The 18,433-nt window shown below is 45.1% G+C and overlaps 1 protein-coding gene across 2 annotated transcripts in view; it reads right to left on the bottom strand.

Moving 5' to 3' along the window:
• The window catches only part of CRACR2A (calcium release activated channel regulator 2A), a 121,389-nt gene that overhangs the window by 55,505 nt on the left and 47,451 nt on the right, over positions 1-18,433 (bottom strand). For both annotated transcript variants that reach the window (XM_023517072.1, XM_003796430.2), the window contains exons 2-4: positions 15,019-15,252; positions 6,476-6,587; positions 5,208-5,376 (exon numbers count right to left, since the gene is read on the bottom strand). In XM_023517072.1, the coding sequence (XP_023372840.1) occupies positions 5,208-5,376; positions 6,476-6,587; positions 15,019-15,216 (479 nt within the window). In that variant the 5' untranslated portion in view covers positions 15,217-15,252. The remainder of the gene's footprint in view (positions 1-5,207; positions 5,377-6,475; positions 6,588-15,018; positions 15,253-18,433) is intronic.

Raw genomic sequence — 18,433 nt, 5'->3', positions numbered from 1 at the left:
TGGTCCTCACCGCTGAGAGGTAAAGATATGCCATCTGATGGATGGCAGAAAGCAATTGTCACTGCAGGAAGGGAAGAGAATATGCATCACCCCACGGGGGCCCAGTGACATGGGGGAAATGATTGACAGGCAAAAGAAAGGGAAGAAGCAAGTCTGAAAGATGTGTGTGCACCGGGAAAGACAAGTAGAGTCGGAGACTCGGGGGCAGGCGGACAGACAAAGACACAGAATGACATGCTCAGAAACATCCCCTGGAAACAGGCACGCTGGGGCGCGTGTGTGCGCAGCACAGCGGCAGGAACACGTGGGCTCACGCAGACCCGAGGGAAGGAAGGCAGAGCCACACACCATGGACCCCATTCTCCCTTTCTAGAGAAACTGAAAAATCTACAGCCAGTGAACAAACTAAGTCAAACATTAAACTGACGGAGAATAGGTTTAATGATTTGTTGCAAAGACAGAATGAAAATTAATTGCTCACAGCTAACAGGCTGTGAGAACGCTGTGGCAGGAAGTTTGAAAGTTATATAACAATAAACAAGGAGCGCTAAAGTGAAATCTCACGGGTCACTTTATTACAAATAACCAGTTCAACTTTATTCTGGGAATGGGGAGGATAAATATAAATCTTACCCCCTCAATCAGCCTTTTGATTATTTTAATAAGTAGTCATATATATTTTTTCTAACACTTCATTCATATAATAGATGTTTGTTCACTGTCTTCTCAAGTCTTGTGTTAAAAATTCGATTTCTTAATCTTTCTGATTTCTGGCTATTGATAATATAAATCCTTCCCTTCCTTCCATCCTTTCAATATAGAGTAATCACATTTTGATTTTCTTTTTTTGTTTGTTTGTTTTTTTTGTTTGTTTTTTGAGACGGAGCCTCAAGCTATCCCCCTGGGTAGAGTGCCATGGCATCACGCTCACAGCAACCTCCAACTCCTGAGGTCAAGCGAGTCTCCTGCCTCAGCCTCCCAAGTAGCTGGGACCACAGGCGCCCGCCACAACGCCTGGCCACTTTTCTTTGGTTGCAGCCATCATTGTTGTTTGGCGGGCCCGGGCTGGGGATTCGAACCCGCCACCTTAGGTGTATGTGGCTGGCGCCCCAGCCGCTTGAGCCACAGGCGCCGAGCCCACATTTTGATTTTCAATTTTGTTAAACTCTGGAAATTTATTTAATGTACATTTCACATTCAATTAGTTTAATTTAATTACAGAAACTATCTTATGACCTCTGTTCTATGACAATAAAGATTATCTGTATACCTACACTTCTCTAGAAACTGCAACATTTGCTTCCCTGCCTCAGTTACCTTGTATCCATTCCTTTTTGCTCTGTCATTATTTTTTATTTCAATAGACTTAGGGGATATAAGTGTTTTTTGTTACATGGATGAACTATATCATCCTGAATTCAGCGCCTTCAAGCGTATCTGATACTTGAATAGTATACATTATACCCAATAGGTAGATTTTTATTCCTTATCTCCGCCCACTCTCCCCCTTCTTAGTTTTTATGTCTATTACACCGCTTTGTGACCACATTTACCCCTCACTTAGCTCCAACTTATAATCAGAACATGTGATATTTAGTTCTGCATTCCAGAGATACTTCACTTAGCGTAATGGTCTCCAGTTCCATCCAAGTTGCTGCAAAAATCATTACTTTATTCCTTTTTGTGGATAAGTAATATTCCATAGTGTGTGTGTGCTCAATGAGTTGGGCACCGGCCCCATATACCGAGAGTGGTGGGTTCAAACCTGGCCCAGGCCAAACTGCAACAAAAAATAGTCGGGTGTTGTGGTGGGCACCTGTAGTACCAGCTACTTGGGAGGCTGAGGCAGGAGAATCTCCTAAGTCCAAGGAGTTGGAGGTCGCTGTGAGCTGTGATGCCATAGTACTCTACTGAGGGTTAATAAGTGAAACTGTCTCAAAAAAAAAAAAAAGTAGACCTATCATTTGATCCAGCAATCCCATGGCTGGATATCCACCCAAAGGAAAAGAAGTCATTTTAGAAAAAAGACCCCTGTACTAGAATGTTTAACGCAGTACGAGTCACAGTTACAATGATATGGAATCAACTGCCCAGTGCTCATTGACTGATGAGTGGATAAAGAAAATGTGGTGTGCACACGTTTTCCTCTATGGAAAACATCACCATACTGTTTTCCATAGAGGTTGTACTAGTTCACGTTCCCTTTTCACTGTATCTACAACAGTTTTTTAAAGTTTCTTTCAATTTCTCTAAATTTATTTTATTTTAATAGACTTAGGGATATTAGTCCCTAAGTCTGTAATTAGTGCTAAGTTTCAGAAACTCTGTACACTGATTCCAAGATATGACAGTAAATGTTTATGCTATTTTGACTATACAAATAACATCCACTGGAGAAGCAGGACTTTTCCTGAAACGCACGCTTCTTTGCTTTACTTTCTTGCCTTGTCCTGCCTCCCCAAATCCATTACCAGCTTCTCCTGGGAGAACCACTTTAAATAAATCACTTTAAAGCAACAAACAAACAGAAACATAAATCTGATTTGTCCTCCACTAAACTCTAAAATCAGGCCGGGCAGCTATGACCAGGAGCCCTCAAGATAAAGAATGAAATCCTCTGTGCTTATGTAATAAGCACTGTATTTGAGAAACTTTCCTCAGGAGTGATATTTGATGGTGCTGTGTTAGCAATGTTCTTGGGGGCATGCACATTACTTTCTGCACCCAGCAGAGAAGAGGCCAACTGAGAAATGGACCTACCTCTAATTAGTTATTGAGTCACCTCTCCAGCCCTATCTCTGTTCCTCTCCCCCTCTCTCTTTCTCTCCTTTCTTTCTTTTTTTTTTTTTTTTGCTCCATTTCTTCCATTCAATCCAAACATTAACCTACTCATTTGGTCCATCCATCCATCCATCCATTCACCTACCCCCCAGTCTACCCAACAAGTATTTATTACGATCTCTAATAAACCCACCACTGTACTGGATGACACGAGTGAATCTGGGAAACAAGAAAAAGGGGAGGTTAAGGAGCCTCTCTGTTTCCCAGAATGAATTCTATTCCCCGCACAGAACATGGCATGAGTGTTCACTTCATCATATAGGCAGAATACAGATGTCACGAAAGGTTCCAGAGGCACGATGATGACTTCTCATCCCTGTGGCAGGTTTTCGTCCAATGTGGTCTGAATGTCCGTGTCCGTGTCCTGCCCTACCACCAAATATGTTGAAACCAACCCCCAAGGTGATGGTATCAGGAGGTGGGGGGCTTTGAGGAGTGATTAGATCACAAAGGCAGAGTGCTCACGAATGTTATTAGAGCCTTTATAAAAGAGGCCAGAGGAAGGTCATCCACCCTTTCTTCCACATGAGAACACAGCGAGAAGATTGTTTATGAACCAGGATGAGTGACCATGCCAGACACCAATTCTGCTCACAGATTTGGACTTCCCAGCCTCAAGAACTATGATAAGTAAACTTCTGTTATTTATAAGGAACCCCATCTATGGTAGTTTGTTATAGCAGCCCAAATGGACTGAGACGCCCCCTCATGAAGTAAATGTATTATAAAATCCAGTCCACCTTGCTAGCCTAGGTCTGCCCATCCCCGTGGAGTCTGGCAGAGGCCAACTGAGATAAAGTCCCCCGTGAGACCAGCAAACCCTCTGGTCCTCCTCCAGTGCTCTTTGAAATACTTAGTCTTGGCCATTTTACCTCTCCCCAGATTTCTGGAGAAGGAAGAACTCAACTTTTGATGAGACAGAAGCCAAAGCCCACTAAGCTGCCAACTCACTTAGCCAATCAGACCACCAAGAAGAGCAGGGACTCCCGATGTCCAGCCTACCACTTCTAGACCATACTGAGGCCACCCCTTATGGAAGGATGGGCTGGGAAGCTGGAAGTATAACCTAGAAAGGATTCTGAGAGGTCAGTCTATCCATCTCTCTTCTGCTTCTACAACACATAAACCATTTGGTGAGCAAAGTTTTTAAAGACCTCTGAAGTCCTCACGGCCTCCACACTCAGAATGTGTCTCCCATGCTGCAGTATAAGCCCACCATCTTCTGTGTCTCAGTTTTTGTAGACCACTCTTGAAACTTCCCCAAGGTCTTTCCTTCTCCAGGATATCTCATTTTGGCCCATTTCTGTACAGGACTTTGACATAGATTCTCAGAGCAACATTTGGTGAACTCTGATTTGAGAGCCCTGCCAGGAAGGTGGCTGCACTCCATCACTGCAGTGATCACTGTGTTTCGGGGTTCTGTCCTTGGAGAAGCTGAGTCAGGCACCTGATAACAAGCTTCCCACCACCCTGTGCTTCATCCCTGCCCACCTTCTCCTGGCCCTGCCTGCCCAAGTGCCTTCTACCACCACTGCCATTGACACTGGTCAGCAGCTACACACCCAACCCAGGACCTAGGGACCCCAAACTGAAAAGACTAAAGGCGATAGGAAAAGGGGCAGAAGGTATTATGTTTTTCATGCCCACTGTTTGGTTTCTAGAGCTATAAGATCACTTATTTTATTTTATTTTTTTATTTATTTTGTTTTGTTTTGCTTTCCCTTACTTTAAGTACCAGGGCTTAGATCCATGTGTTTATAACGGAGCACTTTTTTGGAAAAAAAAGAATTGTGATATTATATTTTGTTTGAAATTCCAGCCATCTGAAATTTCAGCTGAGCCACTGATTATCCAAGTGGTGGGCTGGTAGAAGCTGGTTAATTTCTCACCTCGTCGTCCTGGCAGGTTTGGTTTGCTCAGGGATACAGAGTGTGAAGGCTTCCACACTGGAAGGGAACTTTGCCAGGAAAGCACATATGGCGGGGGGGCAGCTGAGATACCTTTACCGGAGTGAAAGGATTCTCAGGGAGAGATCCCTGAAAGCCCCTGAGGGCCTGGTATAGACCCCTGATGTATGAGCACCCCCCGGGGGAGCAAGCCTGAGCCAGGAACTGTGAGGGAAACACAGCAGGAAGAGGAGAGGGGAGAGAATGGAGAGGAGAATAGGAATGTTTCCCAAGGAAAAACTGTGAAAGGCAGGGACAGAGCCCAACACAGAGACAGGTCACTGTAAAGGGTAGGCTGTGGGGAGCAGGGCTCCTAGCTGGCAGCGCCCAGCACTCTCTGGTGCTCTAACTGTTGAATGGGCACCTAAAGAGGTTCCTCCCAGGCTAGGCCCCATCCTCCAAATCTCTGTCACCACTTACTCTTCCAAAACCTTTTGGGCTCCAAGTCTGTCCATTAACATCTGGAACTGGGCTTCCCCATCTTCCTCTGTGTCTCCCAGGGACTGATACACCTGCTCTTCTTGGCACAGGGCCACCTGCTCACCTGCATCTTCTTGACTTGGGTTATTCTGGCTGAAGAAGAAGTGACCTGCAGGGCGTGGGGCACAAGGGTCTGGATTAGACCACACTCACCTGGGAAGAGCTCAGCTTTCTCAGTTGCCTGGGATCATCTGAGAGTCCTCGGAGCAAAGAACAAGGGAAAATCCTCTGTATCAACCATCTGTGGACATCGCGTTTTGGATTTGGTGCCTTTTCCACTTCCACAAGCAACCTGCCAGAGAGAACCCGGGGAAGGCAGAAGGCAAAAGGCATGGCGGGTACAGTGGTTCCTTTGTGGTCCTCAACCCATGACAACCTGACTTATAGCACATCTTTCTGTTGATTTCCCTCCATTGCCCCCAGCCACCTGATTGCCAAGGCTCTGTGTTATCATCCTAGTTGGCCCCTGCTAGCCTCACTGGGCTTCACGTTTACAAGTTCCTTAACAGTTTCCAGTGTTCCTTCTCCATGTTCAAACTCCTAGTATTAAAGCAATCCATCTTGTCCTCCCAAGTTAATTATAAGCTCCTGGAGGTCAGAGAAGGCATCAGATACTCCTAAGAAAATTATATGCTCCTTTTCATGAGGCAAATGGATGATAAAATTTGCCTGTTGATTTATCTGATCTGACAGTGTCTGGTTTCTTTATCTTGTTCCAGAATCTCAGTTCTCCGTTGTCCTTATTACTTTGAGAATAACTGGTCTGTTCAAACCCTCTAGAAACTTCTGTGATGGCTGATATCCTGCAAATTGGAAGATGCAACCAGACTTGGGATGGAATGAACCACCCAGTCATCCCATGATTTGTCCATGTTTTTGTCTATCAAGGCAGAAAAGAAGGGGCTGCAAAGCTCATCACAGCTCCCTTTTTTGCCAAGCCTCTGCCAAAACCTCTCATCTATCCCCCTTGCCAGTCTCGGATGGCAGGGGTCCTGGCAGTGACAGTACAGGGTGCAGTGTGAGAGCAGTGATGCAAGTGATCGTCAAAACGATCCGGAGCCTAGAGACCTCAAGTTCTGGATCTCTGAAAGGAGGGCAGGAAAACTTATACTACATGGTCCCCCAGATCCAGAGGGGGGCAGGAATGCACATTATACAGCTTTAGGTAGACCCCTGACCCTGGGTCCCCAGGATCCATCCGAACTTACTAAATCCAGTAGTGAATTCTTCTGGGGTCAGAAAGCCGTTGCCATCAGCATCCAGAGCATCAAACACATCCTCCAGTTCTTCCAGGCTGAGCGGCAACTCCTTATGAAGCCTCTGAAACAACCCAGACTGCCCTAGTTAACAATGCCACACATAGGAGGCTGACCTGGGATTGCACAGACTCATGTCAAAAAATCTCTAGAGTTTGGCCCAGTCCTACAAAACCCAGGAGCAAGCTTCTGCATTCAGACTGCTTCACACTCCTTCTCCTCCTATGCATATTACAACAGCTGCTACTGACTGGGTGCCTACTGATGTGGCAGGCAATTTGCTAGGTGATTTATAAAGAAATAAATATGTAAGTATCTGTCATTTGCATTTAATTTTTATGACAACCCTTTGAAGTAGGCATTATTATTCCAATTTTACAGATGAAATTTGAGGTTAACTTTGTGGCTGCAAAGTTGCATGGCTAGTAATGACACAGCCAGGAGTCAAATCCAGGTCTGACTCCAAAGCCAGCAGGATCAACATCTGTAAAAGAACAAAGCTTTACAGGAGCAAATATTTGCAGGCTAATAACTACACAGTGTGGGGCTGGAAAATTAATGAGATAATGAGTAGAAAGCATATGACACAGTGCCTGGCAGGGAGACAGAATTCAATAAAAAGGAGTAAGGTGGGGAGGAGGGGAGAGAGAGAAGTCCACTGATTCACAAGGCTACTCAGGGAGGAATGAAGAGCTAAGTTCCGTACCCAGTCTCCCTGGGTTTTCCCAGGCCCCTTTCCTCTGCCATGCTGCCTCCTGCCAGGATGCAGGTATGGGTCGCTGACTCTCAAGGTCTTCCCTGCTGGGGGCCCCTCCTGCCCTACTGCATTTACAAGTTTCTGTAGATACATCTTTTGATCCTTCAGCTCTGAAGGGATGCTGAATCACCCCAGTGACCCACACCCAGGCTCCCGTCTGTGCCTGCTCCCTGCAGGCTGACAACTATTTCCTGATAAAATGTCAACTGCCAGTGGCTTAAGGTATCAGGCCCCCAAGAATATTGGTATCTTAAAGGACTGTACAAGATGATATGAGCAGGTCATAAATAAACACTGAACTTGAGTCCTGGGCTGACTAGGACTCTCCAAGGAGGGACAGGCAGAGGCCAGTAATAAGGACAAAGAGCAAAGTGGCTGAGTGGTGGATGCTTGCCTCTGGCCTTCTGCCGATGTGCAAGGGCCCCAGGCTATGGCTAATTTGAATTTTTGGAACAAGCATCCTCTGTATCCTAATAATCTAAGTCTCCAAATGAGGGCTCCCCGAGGGAGTTCATTATATCTCAGTTGACCACTCCCTTCTTCCCAGGTACCCAAGGAGTATCTGCACAAACACACCTGTGTGCAAGTGACAGACAGCTGAAGACAATGAACATTGGGCTTTAGAGGGAGAAAAGTATACAGCCGTCTGAACAATAAAAAAAGCTGGCAGGTGTGAACGCCCAGACATAACCGGCAAGAACACTTGGCTTGATCCGATGGCAATCTTCTCATTGAGAAGCCATGAAGTTTAATTTGGCAGGTACATGCATTAAGGGAGACTATGAAGCTTTACAAAGTGAGAAGATAGGATGATGTGGAAGCCACTTGGAAGAACTGAATTAAATATGAACGAGCTTTTCAAGAAAGGAAGGAAAGCAGGAGAGTGTGCAAAGATGCTTGAAGGGTGTCTGCTTAGCATTCAGCAGAATCTCTGGCTTATCAACAATCCATAAACCAGCTGTCTCAACAGCCACAGGAAGAAAAGCAGGGGAGGAGGGAGTCCATTTTGAAAGCAGGAAGTTCATTAGCTCCATTGGAAACAAAGGCATCACCTGGGAGGTAGGGTGAAACCCAGAGCTCCTGTAGTGCCCGGATTCCAATCCTTTCCTTGGGATAATCCTTCCTCCTTTCCCACCCTCAGCCTGAGACGCTGGATCTGCTCTAAAATGTGGTGCTGTAGCCACTGTGGAAATGAGCAGGAAGGAAATTCTAGAAGTCAGAGGTCAATGGGACCTCAATTTGCCTTTCACCCAAACCACCCCACACACTTTTCACCTGTCAGTGTGAGCCAGGAGAGGCTATCTCCTACCTCACCTTGGACACCACTCCTGAACCTCACAACACTTCCAACCACAAATGCCCCCTCTCATCTAATCCCAAGCCTTCTTTTCCATCTCTGAAGCTAGTTTCTTTTCTTTCTTTATTTTTTTTTTTTTTTTTTGTTAGGGATAATGAGGAAAACAATATTATATGTTCCAAGTACTTCTTACTCCACTTGCCCTGGCAAATTGGCACTGCCTGCTTCCTCAGCCTCCTCTGCAAGCTGTGCAACACAAGACTCTTGAACCTTCTTTTATTGGCCCTACTTGAAAAGTCTTTTAGTCTTAATAACCATAATTATCTTTTATTTTTTTATTTTATTTTATTTATTTATCTCTCTCCTCAGGCCTGCAGAGCCATGTAAAACCAACTTATCAGAATGTGGTTGGTCCCCTGGGCACCGGGTGCTGTCTACATTGTGAACTAAGTCACATAAGCAGGATAGAGGGCAACAAGACTATTTATTCCACTGTGCAACAGGCCCGCAAGGCTCTGAGATGTGCCTGAAGTCACTGTAGAGACCAGAGCCGGGAAAAGAACCAGTTCCCATCCAGGGCTTGAGCAGCAGTCCAGTGCCTCTCCAGTGTGTTCATTCTACAATCCCTTGCCCTTCCTCACCTCTCCACACCTACTCCCACCCCCCACCGGCACCACCACCATAAAACAAACCACCAAGAGAAAGCCTTCCAGAGATCCTATCTCTTTCACAGCATTTCCATGTGTCCAGGAGAGCAGGCAGCAGCAGAAGAGGCACGAGAGACAGTCAGCTTGCCCTGTTCCTACTGCCCATGGCTAGAGGAGCACGGCCAGCCCCAGAATGCCATGGCTTCTTTTAACGCCAGCTATCCCTCTCTGACTCAACTCCAAATTCCTTCTTCATTCTCAGCTTCCACATCACTTGCAACTCCCTGGGCTAGGTCAGGTTACGTAGGCTCCCCAAACTACATTCCTCTCACTCATAAGTCTTATCTCAGTTCGCATTTTGAATACAGATAGATGCATTAACTAATGAATGTCTGCTCCCTCAGTGCTCTGACTACAGCCACCTCACTTGTTACTCACCACTGTGTCCCCAGGACCTAGCCCAACGCTGCCCAACACCGAGCATTTAGATAGTGTTGAATGAAGGCATAAATACCAAGTGCATGATTAAGAATGACAGCCGGAGATCCTGACCCTGTCTATAGAGCAACTCTATCTACAGAGCGCGGTGACACCTCACACACACCAGATTCCAACCAGTCCACCTGCTAATTCCTGGCAATGGCTGATGGACTGGGGACCTTCTAGGGCCTGGAGTAGGAGACCTCTTGTAGCAGCCGTGCTGAGGTCTCAGGCTCTAGACCCATGGAAAAATAATGTCTTTCCTTGTGCTCTAGCCAGACCTTTCTACCTTCTTGGTCACCAGCCCAGTAACATACCCCATATAGCTTAAAGCATATGGTTGCACAGTTTCAAACATGCTCAGGTGAAATTTTCACTAAAGAGATAACCAGAGGAGATCCATCTTTATGGCCAGAATTGAACTGTCTCTCCTTTTGAAGCATCTACACCAGACTGCTCTCCTCCCTTATCTTTAGCTCGACTATACCAAATATTTTCAGAATGTGTGTGGGGTCTGGGAGGTCCAGGACTACCTTTATCTTGCTTTGTGTACTGATGCGCTCAGCTTGGGCTGACTGCTTGGTGTAGACCTGGGGTTCTTAATCTCTACATATTGACATTTTGAAATGGATAAGCCTTTGTTTGGGGAGTGCAGAAGAGGGGAAGGCAGCAGAAGGACCATCCTATGCCTTGTAGGATATTTAGAGGCACCCCTAGCCTTTACCTACTAGGTGCCAACAGCACCTCCCTCTCCAGTCATTTCAGTTATAAATGTCTCAGACATTGTCAAATGTCCTCTAGGAGGCAAAACTGCTGCCACTCATTTAGGCTGGACACAAACAAGAATGGCAGCAGCTGGATACAGGTGGAAGGTGCCCTTTACAGCAAAAATGCCCTTTATCTGTAAGGCAGGAAAGACAGCTTACACTTAAAATCATAGTGTGGTGAGTGCAGCCATGGTGGAAAATAGTATGGCGTTTCTTTAAAAAAATTAAATAATAGAATTACTATATGATCCAGTAATTTCACTTCTGGGCATATTATATACTTAGAAGAATTTCAAGCAAAGACTTGAACAGATATAGCCAAGTGTCTATCAGCAAGTAAGTAAACAAATTATGGTCTGAACATACAATGGAATATTATTCAGCTCTAAAAGAAGAAAAATGTTGCCACATGCTACAATATGGATGAAACTTGAGGACACTGAAATAAACCAGTCATGAAAGGACAAATACTGCATGAATCCATGTACATGAGGTACGTAGGGTAATCAAATTCACAGAGATGGAAAGTGGAATGATGGTTGCCAGGGGCTGAGGGGAGGGGTCTGGGGCGTTGACTTTAAGTATGTTTATAAGTTTCTATGTTGCAAGATGAAAGAGTTCTGGAGATGGATAATGAGGTTATACAACATAGTGTACTTAATGCCACTGAGCCATACACTTAAGAATGGTTGTGATGGCAAGTTTTGTGTTATTTATATTTCACCACAATTAAAGAAAATCACAGTGCAGAAGACACCAGGGACTGGGCTGAGATGTGGTATGGGCACAGTGCGTTTCACGGAGGGATTTCCCGGTCTGTTTTAGAGCTAAGTTCTCTACATGCTTAAGCTCATTTAATTCTCTTCTAAGCTGGGAGGTAGCTATTAATAATTCACAGCCGAGAAACTATGGCCCAGAGGGGTTAAGAGACTTACACGAATCCACATCACTAGTAAATTGCAGTTTCAGGATTAAAGCCCAAGTCAGTTTACTACAAAAATCTTTCAAAATGCTCTTGTTAATCTAATTCAGGAGCCAGGTAGCTTCTTCTGTAAAGAGTCAGAGAATATAGAGTCCCTGAGTTGCAAACATCCAACTTATATAAAACTTGTACTTACCAAACAGAGGTTATTACAGTATGTCCCTGAGTTACAAATGTCCCACACACAACTCGTGCCTTTGAATGGAGGCTACTACAAGTAATAGGTAAATGTTCCAACTTACATACAAATTCAACTTAAGAACAAACTATAGAACCTACCTCATTTGTAACCCAGGGAGCCTCCCTGTACATACTTTAGGCTTTGTGGCCATTTGGTCTCTGTCACCACTACTCAACTCTGCCACTGCGGGGTGCAAGCAGCCACGGGCAACGTGTAAGGAAAGAGCACAGCTGTGTCCAGTTAAACTTTACTTATGAAGCAGGTCGAGGCCCAGATGTGGTTACTTTGCCAACCCCCAAATGTTTCTTAACTGCTTGGCTAAGTCAGGAATCCTAGGCAGTGTTGGTGTTGGTAGACAGCCATTTCATTCTTCCAAAAAATCAGGGAAGCGGGGTTTTTGAGGATGTAGCCTATTGCAGAGCCATCTCCTGCCCATCCTTTCTCCCCCCCCCCCAGCTGACGGAATCCCTTTGTGCTCTCTCTAGCCTGGTCTGCTCATGTCCTTCTTTCCCTCTGAGGCAGGACTGATCGGCCCCATGTGAAGCCTCTGGGGTACTGTACCAGTCCCCACCCACAAAGCAACTCCTACTCCAATTCTGCTGGAGTGGCCCCACGAAACCCAGAGAGGTTCCTCATAGAGGATGGTGTGAGACCTGAGGGGCCTCTGTGAACCACCACCTAAATTCCATTCCCTCGGGTCCACGGCCACCACCTGCCTCCCTGGAGCAGAACGTCTGCACGTGGAGCCCGTGAGCACAGGGCTCACTCAGTGCAGCTCACTTTCGGTTCCTCCAGGGTTTCTCTTGGTTTCTCAGAGAATTCCAATTAAAAACAGCTCCTGGACCCTGCCCTTTCTTTCTGTGGACCCAGCTCTATTTAGGTGGGAGAGCTCCAGGGGAGGAGTGTCCCTCCCTCACTCCTTGTTCAGCACAATCACAAGTCTCCCTGACTTTCTCGCAACATTGTTTTTCTGACAGCTCTTCAGCCTGTGACCTCTCTCCCACTTGGCCTCAGCCTCTCCTTCCTTGAGGACCTTCCTCTGCCATAAAGAACTTTCTTGGTTGCTAAGTTTACGTATATGTCAAAAACGTGAGTTCTTCCCTTATTAGTTCCCATGAGACTGTGCTGGAAGTCTAAGGTATAAAAGGTGGAGGTGGTCTGGACACCAACCGAAAGGGGTGGTTGTACCCACAAGGCAGCTGCATGTGCAAATGATAAGCCAATGCTCAGATGGCTGGAGGACCTGGCCCAGGAGACCCGGGGGGGATGGGGCTTGTCACAGAAAGCCAGCAGTGGCTGTGAGAGGGCCACTTCTCTTCTCACACCTCTCCTCTCGGCCCATCTTCCTCCTGACACAACCAGTGAAAGGAGCTGGAGAGATGGCACTTAAATGATGTGCTCTGTTCTCCCTTCTTGACAGAACTTTCTTGGCCTGAGAAGTGAATATTTCAATGCTTCCTTATCCACAGGTTCAGGAAAACTTTAGAAAATTAAGCAGACAGAGGAAATAAATACCTCAATGCACAAGTGTCTGCTCGGTGGCTTGTCCATACCCTTCTCCTCCTGCCTGCGTCAGAAGTGAGGATTGGGGAGGATGCTGATGGGAATTTCTGGGACTTGAGATTTCTAACCACATTCCAAGTCAAGTCAAATGCAAATGATTTCTTTAAACATTTACACTTGACTGTTTTAAGTTCACCATGGTCATTCCTGCCTTCATTAAAGAGTAGGGCTCAGTGAGTTGGGAGATGCGTGGAGAGAGAGTGTGAATTGTGCAGTGCATGTGGCCCACAGCTGACCCTCGATAGATGTGAATTCCCTTTTCTTTCTTTTTAGAAGGGATAATCAAAAGTTAAGCATGCTATTAAACCACTTCCAACGACCAGTGAGACTCCAGACCTGTGAATGACAATTATGAAGTTCATAGATAGGGGTCTGTCAGCGGTTTCCTAAAATTACATTGCATCTGACCTTCCATGGGGAGGGGGCCTTCGGGAATGGGTTGCAGCCACAGAAACTTACTGGGGAGTCAATTACCACAAAAGAGGATGGGCCCAGCTAACTTGCAGGCTGAGCTGGTGCTATCCCTGAGGTGTCTTTCCTCAATTCCTACAACTGGACAGTAGCAGATGCATGAGAATATCCTCCCACAGGGCCACGGAGAGAAAGAATGGCCCTGTTTTTCCCTAGTCACAAAGCCCACTCCTCAGCCTCTACACCTCTGCTGAGCAGAGATAAGACTGATGCTAATGAGGGACTACATTTCATTGCCCAATTTTAGTGTGCTCTGAAAAACTAGACTTACAGAGAGAGAGCAGCTGGCCATGTCAAGGCTTTACCTAGCAGCACGGGTATGCATCCCTACAATTCATGCTCTTGAGGGGGTGACAGAAAGGCTAGGGGGAAGGAGTTGCTTTCAGAGCACTCTAATGCAGTCTGAGTTTTATGTATCTGTGTTAGGGTGAAATACTGATTGCAGCATGAGAGGTTTAAGTAAGACACTGAGAAGCCTTTGACACTAATGGCAGAAAGGCACCAGCACAGGGTTGGGCAAATTCTGTGTCCAGCCTAACCCCAGCCATTACTTATTTTGTATGGCCAGTGAGCTAAGAATGGTTTTAATATATTTTTAAATGGTTGAGATAAATATCATAACAGGATTAATATTTGGTGATATGTAAAAATTATATATAATTCAAATTTCATTGTCTATAAATATTTCTTAGAGCACAATAGGGTTGTTGGTTTACACATTGCCTCTGGCTCACAGTTGCATAGCTGCACAGTTGTAATAGAGACTGTACAGCCTAGAAAGTCAGAAATAATTATTCTCTGGACATTTATGGAAGAGCTGCTGAGCCCTAAGGTAGGTAATAGTGTGCACTGAGATATACCATCTCTCTCTCTGGACATGTTTTGAGGGGGTTAAATGTGGTTGCACTTGAGAGAGAGAAGACGACCTCCAGAAATGTCTTCCTCCCAAGTGTTACACCTGATATAGCTGTTTCTAAGGCATACCCAGCAGGAATGATGTTGTTATAACTCAAGTTGGTGCCTTTCTACCTTTAGTTTTAGAAGGTTCTTCTCTGTGTCTTGCTTAAATCCCCCATGTTATTAGCATAATTTCCCATAATCCTGAGGGGTTACCGAGTCAGAGATGGGAAACAAACCCTGCGTCTGACAGCAAGTAAAATCCAGAAATAGAAGGAACCTAGGAGCTCTGTTTCCCAGTAGCGTTTTATAAAATGCTTACTTCTGGGGCAGAAATGACAATATCTTTTCTGTTAAGGATATCACTTGCAATGGGGCAAGTCCTAACCCAAGACAAGAGACCCATGCCATTTGGCATTTCAGGTGGAAAGGCCTTCCTGGGCCACTTCTTACCTGCATATCCCTCTTGGCAATGAAGCCCTTGCCTTCAGCATCACAGGTCTGGAAGAATTCTTGGGCCTTCTTCAGCATGGCCAGCTGGCCTGGTCCCTGCTCCTGGGTCTCCTTCTGCTCCAGGCTGTCCAGGGGATCCTTTGGCCCTGGGCCATGTCTCTGGGGTCTGGAGACCATCCTTCTATCAGGGGTAGCCATGCAGATTTGTCAGTTTCCCTCAAGCCTTTTCAGAACCTGACCATGGAAGATGGGAGAGAGAAGTGATTGTTTTGGAGATGGAGTAAGATTCAGGAATAACAAGAGCAGACAAGAGTGTGGCTCATAGCCACTCACCTCTGTGTCCAGATGTCTTTCAGCACCCACCTCTTAGTCAGAGGAAGCTCAGTACAATGACTAAGAGATCAGCCAGCCCATCAAGGGAAGAAGAATGTAGAAAGAACAGTCATTTTTGGATTGAAAGAAGATAGAATAGGGGAAGACTGAAAACCATTTCTCTAATTTAAACAACAAAACAGAGGCAGGCACCATCCCATGTCCTCTTCTGTATATTTTCTCATGTATTCTCACATCCCTTGAGATAGAGATTTTCATCTCCATTTCACCAATGAGAAAATTCAATGAGGTTAAATGACTTGCCCAACATCATGTAAAAGTTAGGGCAAAAGCTAAGATTTAAAACTAAGCTCTTAGAACTTGTACTTGACCTAAATCTCACCCTGTTCTGACTCCTCAACATTGTCAAGGATGGAGAGCTCTCGTCAAGTCGATCCATTCTCTCCTCCATCAGGCACAATCAACAAAGACCTATGCCAGGGATGTGAGCTCTGCAGTTCATGCAGGAGAAAGTGTGCTCCATCCTCAAGGAGCTTCCATGTTGTAGAGGACTTGCCAGGCCTGGCTTGGTTACAGTCTTAGCCAAAACTAGGTCATAAATCATATACCTCCATCAGATACTTAAAGGCCATTGAGAAGTGTTTTCAGAGGGTGTCTTGTAACATGTTGTGGAAGAAAGCATACAGAAACCTGGCTTCTAGTCCACACTCCATTGCACTTACAGGACCTTGAAACAAGTCAGTACCTGCCTGAGTCTCAGTTTCCTCATCTGTACAAGGAGAAGGCTAGATTTGTTTGTCTTTTAGGTCCCTTCTAGCTCTGACAGTCTATAAGTGTGAAATCCTTTAACCATAAAATTTTATTAATAAAATTGGGTTAATGTGATAAAAAGAAGTAAAAATATCCTTAAATTGTTTCACTTGAAGATTTTATGGAAGTAGAATAGGTCCAAATTTTAAATAAGTTTTAAATAATGTTTTAATATAGATATGCATGTTAGTGTATTTTGTGAGGAGCTAGAGAATGTAGATAGCTTAGACCATATCCCCTGTCTCTACGTGAGCAAAAAAGGTGCAAACCACTATCCCACCAGGCAGGTTTCCTGATTATGAGGCCCTGGGTCTCTGGCTCAGCCACATCATGTCCAAAACAATCTAAAATCTGTTGATCTCAGTCAATGTTTTCCATCTACCATATCTGTCAAGAGCCTGGGCCACAGCTGGAAGACCTGCTGCCATTGGAAATGAACTCCACATAACAGAGCCTTGATAGAACGGGGCAAGCTGCACCTCTTGCTCTATGAGGCTGGACATGCAATTTCTACTCTGGCTCTTTTGATCCATCCTGCACTGGGGATATTCTCTTTCTAGTCATTGCTGTGGGGGGTGTGCTGGAGTGAGCTGACCATCACTAATCCCATGCAGGTTTAACATTTTTATTCTGTCTTCCCCAGAGGGAGCAGCCTTGGGTATAAGTCTTGAGGGGCAGGGCTGTGTCTGCAAGACTTTTATAGGCACTGCTCAGCACACCTACACCCAGTGCTGACTTTGGAAGGACTTTTGGATAATGACGGTGGTAACATGTGAGCCTCTGTAAATATACCACGGGAGCAGAGCAGAGCAGACTGCTATCTTCCTGGTGCCAAACAGGACTGTCTGCAAGGTCTCTGCACCTAACAGGCCCTGCCCCACTCCCATCTGCTGCTCCCAGGAGACTAGACTAATAATACCTGACATTCCCTGAGGGCTTTCTCTTGCCAGGCTCCTAGCATACATCATCCTATTGGAACCTGATATTCTCCTATAAGGCAAGTATAATTAGGATGCCCATCATACAAATGAGGAAACTGAGTTTTGGAGAGGTTATGTGACTTGGATCAAGATCTAGCACAGAGTTCTCTTCCACTATAGCACATTGCCTTTCTATCATGATTCCCAGTTGTGGGCTTGCTCTCAATAGTCTACTCATCTCCAAATGATAATAATGTGAGTCACCTCCCACACACATCTTTGATTCACTCATATACTCATTTCTATCACATAGCAGGGTCTGAGTTAACACTGAAAAACACAAATATGAATAGGATACAGCCCCTGCCGTTAGTGAATGGGTCTCTGATGGTGGGATTTCAATAATGGTGACTGACAGTGAGGGAAGTTGTTTTGGATTGAGTCCTAAATAGACTACCTAGCAATGAACTACTACTTACTACCTGTGTGAGCTTAAGTGAGTCATTAAGCCATGCTGGGCCTGAGAACTAGTAGAGATGATCTCCCAGTTTCAGATCTGACTTTTGATGGCTTTCTACCTTCGTTTGACCACTTTCCCTCTACTGCTGCCCACCTGGCTGCACGTGATGCATGGTATGAAAGAGCTGATCTGTTAGTTCTAAGGAAACCAGCTATGATCAACTGGTAGACAGGTACCATGTCTTATTTGATTTTAACTCCAGTTTCTAGCCTAGAAAATGGTATACTGTAGGTGTTCCGATAATTTCTGGGCCTACTGGCTAAGATTAAGTGTAGTACGTGCTTAGGTAGCAACCTCAGGTAGTTCATTATGTGTGATTTTTATCTCAGAACAAGTAATGTCCAGGTTTCTGTTTCCAGAAAAGATGGAGTAACAGGGACTAAACTGACCCTCCTAGTTGAGATAACCAATAATCCAGACAAAATATATTCTTAAAAATGGTTTTTAAGAAACTACCCAATAGGCAATGAAGAACAGTGATCTTTAAGCAGGACCAACACTATGGTGAGCTGAGTGAGGCCCTTATGGTACAAAATTAAAAGAAACATTTACTCTCAGGTGCTAAATCTGTACTTGCACAACCTGAGCGCCTTCCTAAGAGTGAGTTCCCTAGGGTACACAGTCTAAGGAGGAGGCATTCCTCCTATGTTATACATTGGATAGTGATTATTGTCTTAAATTTTTTATCTTGTGGGCAAACTCACCTCATCATATATAAAGTCCTGTTTCTGAGAGATAGGAAACAAACAACATTTGTTTCATGTTGTCCCATCTTATTGTCTGAAGAGTTTTTAGGTCATAACATAGGAGGGAAGACCCAGGCAGAGAAGGG

Source organism: Otolemur garnettii, unplaced genomic scaffold (assembly GCF_000181295.1).
Source record: "Otolemur garnettii isolate 467f Iridium unplaced genomic scaffold, OtoGar3 scaffold00104, whole genome shotgun sequence".
In the NCBI taxonomy this organism is placed as follows: Eukaryota; Metazoa; Chordata; class Mammalia; order Primates; family Galagidae; genus Otolemur; species Otolemur garnettii.
Note: the sequence above shows the minus strand (reverse complement) of the source record. Positions and strands in the feature narration are given on the sequence as shown.